The following is a 6,180-nucleotide window of genomic DNA, read 5'->3' as shown; positions in this document are numbered from 1 at the left end:
AAATAATGTTATTTTGTTTATTAAAGTATACTTGTACAAGTGTTAAATGAATAAATGCATTCCAAGCATAACCGGAGCAAAGATATACACTTAGTATGAATATGACAATTTGAGAAAAATATCGATTTCACAAAATAAGTTAGATGCCTTTGACAGTGAGTGGGAACAGTTTAATGCTATGTTCTCACAAACTTAGAATTTAATTTAATGATTGATGTAGTTTAAAGCATTGTTTACTGCTGCTATTGAAAGCGTACCGTTATTCAAATAAAATGTAAGACCTATGGGTTATATACTATAACCATATGCATCTATTATTGCTTCTCTGCACCATTCTAAAATGTTATTACACATTCCTTGTTGTCTTCTCACTCACTGAAAGACGTTGTTGTTTTTCCTTTTATGTACTTTGTGTTATAATATATATACTATAACAATATGCACACATTATTGCTTCTCTGTGCCTTTATAAAATGTTATTACCATGCACATGTACACATTCTTTGTTGTCTTCTAACAAGGAAAGATGTTGTTGTTTTTCCTTTTTATATACTCTGTGTTATTTTATATATACTATATGTACCCATTACCGCCTCTCTATGCTTTTTTCATCTGTTACAACTATGTACACATTCTTTTGTTGTCCTTCCAAATTGGAAGATGTTTTTTTTCTTTTAATGTACTTTGTACATGCTTTCCTTTCAAACACACAACTATATATAACTTAAGATATGAGTTGGTCGCATAACATGCTTGCTTTTTTTGTTGTGTCATATTGCAAATCATAATTGTTACAATTTATATTGTATATGTACTTGTTTGCAAAATAAAATGTTTGAAAAAAAAGTTTTGATTTAAATGTTAAAAAAAAAATCTAATATAAACTTATAATTGTAAAAAAATACGGTATTTTAGAACTTTTCTTTTTTCGTCAATCGCGGTTGACGGTCCCTCAACGAATTACAAAAAGCATTTTAAATTCATCGATTTAATGTCAGTTATGGTAATCCCTTAGATGTATTGCCTAAACAGTGACAAACGTTGCAGTTACTGAGTATAAGCATAGAATAAGTCCAGGTTTCCATTTAAGACTTAACGTAACATAAAAACGGGATGCATGTGAATTGTGTTGTTATTTGTTAATTACAGTACTCACATGCGAGGCGTTTCAGGAGTTTGCTTTACGAGGACATGCTCCACATGTCCACAGAAAACAATGGTCAACAAGGTAAACGTCCTGATAGCCGTCATTTATTTTTGTACATTTAGATCAGCTTAAATTACTAAATAACAATATTCGCAAAAGTGGTCGACCATTTTATTAAAATGTATATGTTTATGTTATAATAATAATGTTTTGCAATTGCGCCTAGAGGCGTATTGCAGTAAATGCCTGGACCTTGACTCCAGTTTATACTAATGTTTACTGTTAATTTAATAATATTCTTTGAGTGTGTTTAGCATTTATAGCTTCTGTTGTTTTCTTTTTTTAATGTACACAATGATTATAATGTAAAGGTGTGCAGTGGTATACGAGTATGAAATGCTAAGAGCCAACATTGTGGTAAGCGGACTAAACAGGTCGAAATCTCTAACTTCTTTATTTGCCAATAACAGCTTATTATAAAAAAGTTTCTTTAATTAATATAGATTAGCTTTAAAACTCCATTTATTCATAGATAAAAAATATTCCTGAACAAGTCGAGACATTTGTCTATCACTCTCTATGCATAATCAAGGTATTTACTGGATAAAATAAGGATTTTTGTTCACTCATTTATGTATAATATAAATTATTAAATCAATTCAACTACATGTAACTATACAACATCTAAATTGCACGTGATTATGATTAACAATATAGACGTACAATTAAAACCTGTTACTGAAACAAAAACTCACGCCTTCCGTTTCAGTAACAATGCCACGATGTTTTTATTTTCAGTATTATGCCCCTAAATATAAGAACCTGTGAATTGCTACAGAAAATATTTTTCACGGGCAATGTCGTTGTTGCATTCATTTGAATAAAACACACCCTTATAAGCCGTCGTTATGGTTTTAGACGCTACAGTTTTTAGTTTGAAGCAATGTTTTGGTTCTTGATTTTACTGTATCTTTCGTTATTTTTTTTATTGAAATTGTTTTGGCACTTGGTTTGCATCTATATTTATTAATTAAATTAAAATATGTATACAATGCAATTTTACATTTTTTTAAACATTATATTTTGGTATTTTAGTAACTTACACAAACAATTGAATATCTTTAACAATTTTTTTGTCAAATTTATAACAAGGGAAACATCTTTTAAATTTTATTGAAGATCAAATGCATTTGCAAGGGATTTCTCTCTAATTTTTATCGATTCAAAAACATTTATGTGATAAAAAGAATGCCAATTTAATCATAATTGTATTATTTCTTGATGTGTTGAACACAATTCATTTTTTTGTATTGTTTGTCTTCATAACACATTTAATGCCAAATAATATAAAATAATAGAACAGTTTTGACATCGATTGTGAAAGTGTCGCGCAACTCTCTACTTCTCGTCCTAGCCAATTGTGTTAGAGGGCTGGATGTCTTTCTTGCACATGCAGAACGTGCAGTCGTCCGGGTCCACTAGGTAACCGCCAGGGCAGTGCGAGTTGCACAGCTGTTTAGCAACCGCGCACGTGTTCGAGGTCGTGATGGGGGGCACGGTTGATGTTGCCGGGGAAGCCGTGGTAGAAGCCGCAAAGGACGTTGGTTGTTCTGAAAGAAATTGATGCGTGTCGTTAGCATTGTTTGCGACGGTCAAGCAACACATGCTAACACATGACTTCCATAAATGCAAAGAAGTAAAATGCGAATCATATATTACTAGATATGGAACTTGTATCGAACGTAAATTATTTAAAGATACATGTATAAATTGAGAACGTGCGTGTTTGCGGTGTAGCATGGCCTGCACTTGGCAAGGTAACATGTAGTCCATTTATTGGAACAAAGCCCTGCGGTGCCTGGTTGTAGGGATACTGCGAGCCCCCTTGGTGGCTGGGGTCCCCTCCTGCCTGAAGCGTCCCCTGTTGGTGGCTCGGGTCCCCTCCTGGCTGAGGAATGCCCTGGTACATCAATCCTGAGAACCAATCACATCACCATCACTACTTATCAACTGGTAGCAGATCCAGCCAACATGCAAATATATATCGTTAACCTGCATGACATGCATACACAGTGCAACTGTAGTAACATTTCAGTGTCGAGTTTGTAGGAATATTTTTAGCTATTTAACTTTATAGTTAATAAAAAAAGCATGTACATTGCAGAGAAATAAATAAACGTTTTGAAAACAGATGTGTTTTCACGAGCATGTCAACAGAAAAACATTGTATCCTTGGCTAAATTCAACCTATAAAGACTCAAAGTCATGACACAGTGAGAGGTATGGGGCTAATATATTTTGTAATATTGATTGTATGATTTCAATAAGCAGTTGGAGATAGTAACTCTAGAGTTGGAAGTTAACACTCTACTATTTACAAGTATACTGCTTTTTATCTCCGCTTCCATTTTTTCGATTATTTACGTTGATGAACCTTGACAAAACATACATTTAAATATCTCTCCAGTCCCTTGTTAAAAAATAAGGAAACAAATGTCTATAGTTTTTACTATTACAGAACTTCTCGTTCATTACACTGCTGTGAAAGAACGATCGTTAAACAAACAGCTGTTCAGCAGTCTAGGTTCTTTGTAGCATGAAGTAAGCGGTCTGGTAGTTTTATTGAAAAAGAACAAGCCGTCCGTCAGTCCTACAACACGCAGTTGCCAGTCAAGAACCAGATGGGAGCATGAACTCAAGCGATCATCTATTTTATGTTCAACATTATTACCGGCATAACATCTTGATCATCATATTCGTTATTATGCTCATCATCAATATAGTCCTCGTCGTCTTTATCATCATCATAATCATACGCGTCATCATACTCACTCGTGTAATATTGGTCGTTTTCGGGTTCATAAACAAACGGATGAACAGACGAACAAATCTGCGGTTATGATAATATGCCTACAGTCAAACGTTGCGAAGATGGTCGTTGAAATAAAAACAAAACATTCTTCTAAGCCATAACCTGGAGAAGTAAAGTACGATGTTATCATTTGCCGTGTTTAAAAAGCTGTTACTTTGTGAAAATGTTATCAATTCAGCACAGGGAACAAATATGAGTCGATCATAAAGTTTGTAAATAATTAGACAAGGACCTCCGAAGAATAGCATCTTTTTCTGTTTTATGTGAGTAAAACATAGGAATTATTAAACACTACGTTTCGAAAGAGTTATTTGTTTATCGTAACGTTCTTATGGCACTACATACCTGATGTGTAGTTGTGTAGTAAAGGTGAAGTGTCGAAGAGCATCCCCTGTAGAGGTTGTGACACACAGACTATGCCTACAACAGAGAACCAGACATGCAGGCAAGCACAGCTTGAATCAAACAACAGACAACAATGTATTTATTACAACCAGTCATATAAGCTAACAATTCTTAAAACATAGAACTTGTCATATAGGTTAACATAGCTCACAACCGGCAATTTAATGAAGGTAACAATGCTTAAAACTAACAAACATTCTCACTGGTTAACAGATCCTACTATAGAACCAGGCTTATAGGTTAACATAGCTTACAACAAAGAACCGTGCTTATAGCCTACGACAGAAAACCAGGCTAAGAGGTTAACACAGCCTACAACAGAGAACCAGGCTTATAGGTTAACAGAGCCTACAACAGAGAACCAGGCGTATAGGTTAACACAGCCTAAGTCAGAGTACCAGGCTAAGAGGTTAACACAGCCGACAACAGAGAACCATGCTTATAGATTAATATGGCTTACAAGAGAGAACCAGGCATACAGAAAAAAACATGGAAAAACAAAGCTTTCCATAGAGAGGCAGTCATATTGGCAAACAAATTATTTAAAAAAATAGGTCAACTAGGCAAACATAGCTTTCTAAAGTGAGCCAGTCATACATGGCAAGCAGGATAGCACACGACAGAGAATCAGTAATATATGGAAATACAACTAACAAAATAGAACCATTAATATAGAAAAACATGCCTTACGACAGATAACACGTCATATATGCTAACATCCATGTAGCTTATACAGAAGAGAACAATTCATATAGACAAGCATAGTCTATACAACAGAGAAACGGTCGTACAGGCTGACAAAGCTTACAACAGAGAACCGGTCTAGTAGGCTAACATACCTTACAACACAGAGCAATCGATACATATAGGCTTACACAGGTAAAAACAGAGAACCAGTCATATTTTCAAACATAGCATATATCACAAAACAGTCTTTAATTCTAACATATAATAGTTAAGATAGTTTATGTCATGTTAATCAAGGTATTCTAAAAGCATTCTATGAAGAAGTTCTTTTAAATACACACACAACTAGCATTCACGATATCACGCATTTCATCTCAAAAAGAATACGCAATGCGAATTAATTTGAGCCTCTTACCGGGAAACTGCACCTATAAAGCAAGTTTCACCGGAGCTTTGCTTGAGAAGTACGGCTAATAAGGCTAATAAAGAACGAGACTTTCCGGCTTTATGGAATATTTCGTTTACATGAAGTCTCTATGAAACGAAACTCGAGGTTAGGCGGAAAGTGTCGTCCTCGATAAACCTGTGCGAACTTCACAAGCTAAATGGGGATGCTATTTTACGCATATGAATTAAGCCCACTATTCAGAGAACGAGGATCATTTGATACTTTTCAAAAGAGAATACTTCAAAGTACTTACCAAGCAAGGAAAACGCTGCAACAATATACTTCATATTTACGATGAATTGAGTGTTGCGGGTGACCTCCGGAAACATAATGCTTGCCAAACTGTAGCCAGGACGCATCTTCTGTCCCTATCGGGATAGCCCGCCTCGGACTGGTGATTAGAGAGATATCGAGCAGGTGAAAGCGCAACGCTAGATATGAACCATTCAAAAGGCATCCGCGTGGGTTTTATACAAGGTATTCTTTCGTGTTAAATTAAAATGATCTAAAGCGGACTGTTTCTTAAAAATCGCATATGTTCATATCGATCCGTGATGATATATATAGCATTTTTTATTGTTTTTTTACAGCACAAATGCATGTCAATGGATGGGAACTTAC

The 6,180-nt window shown here is 34.9% G+C and overlaps 1 protein-coding gene across 1 annotated transcript; it reads right to left on the bottom strand.

Moving 5' to 3' along the window:
- Positions 1-2,305: 2,305 nt before the first annotated feature.
- On the bottom strand, positions 2,306-5,974 carry LOC127865594 (uncharacterized). The gene is made up of 4 exons (XM_052405452.1): positions 5,813-5,974; positions 4,365-4,439; positions 2,930-3,121; positions 2,306-2,757 (listed from the first exon to the last, which is right to left on the bottom strand). Exons 1-4 carry the CDS (start codon positions 5,916-5,918, stop codon positions 2,558-2,560), a joined length of 573 nt encoding a protein of 190 aa, XP_052261412.1. The 5' UTR covers positions 5,919-5,974; the 3' UTR covers positions 2,306-2,557.
- Positions 5,975-6,180: the final 206 nt, after the last annotated feature.

This window comes from Dreissena polymorpha, chromosome 2 (genome assembly GCF_020536995.1).
Source record: "Dreissena polymorpha isolate Duluth1 chromosome 2, UMN_Dpol_1.0, whole genome shotgun sequence".
NCBI lineage: Eukaryota > Metazoa > Mollusca > Bivalvia > Myida > Dreissenidae > Dreissena > Dreissena polymorpha.
The sequence above is the reverse complement of the archived record's forward strand: the minus strand, read 5'-3'. Positions and strand labels throughout refer to the sequence as shown.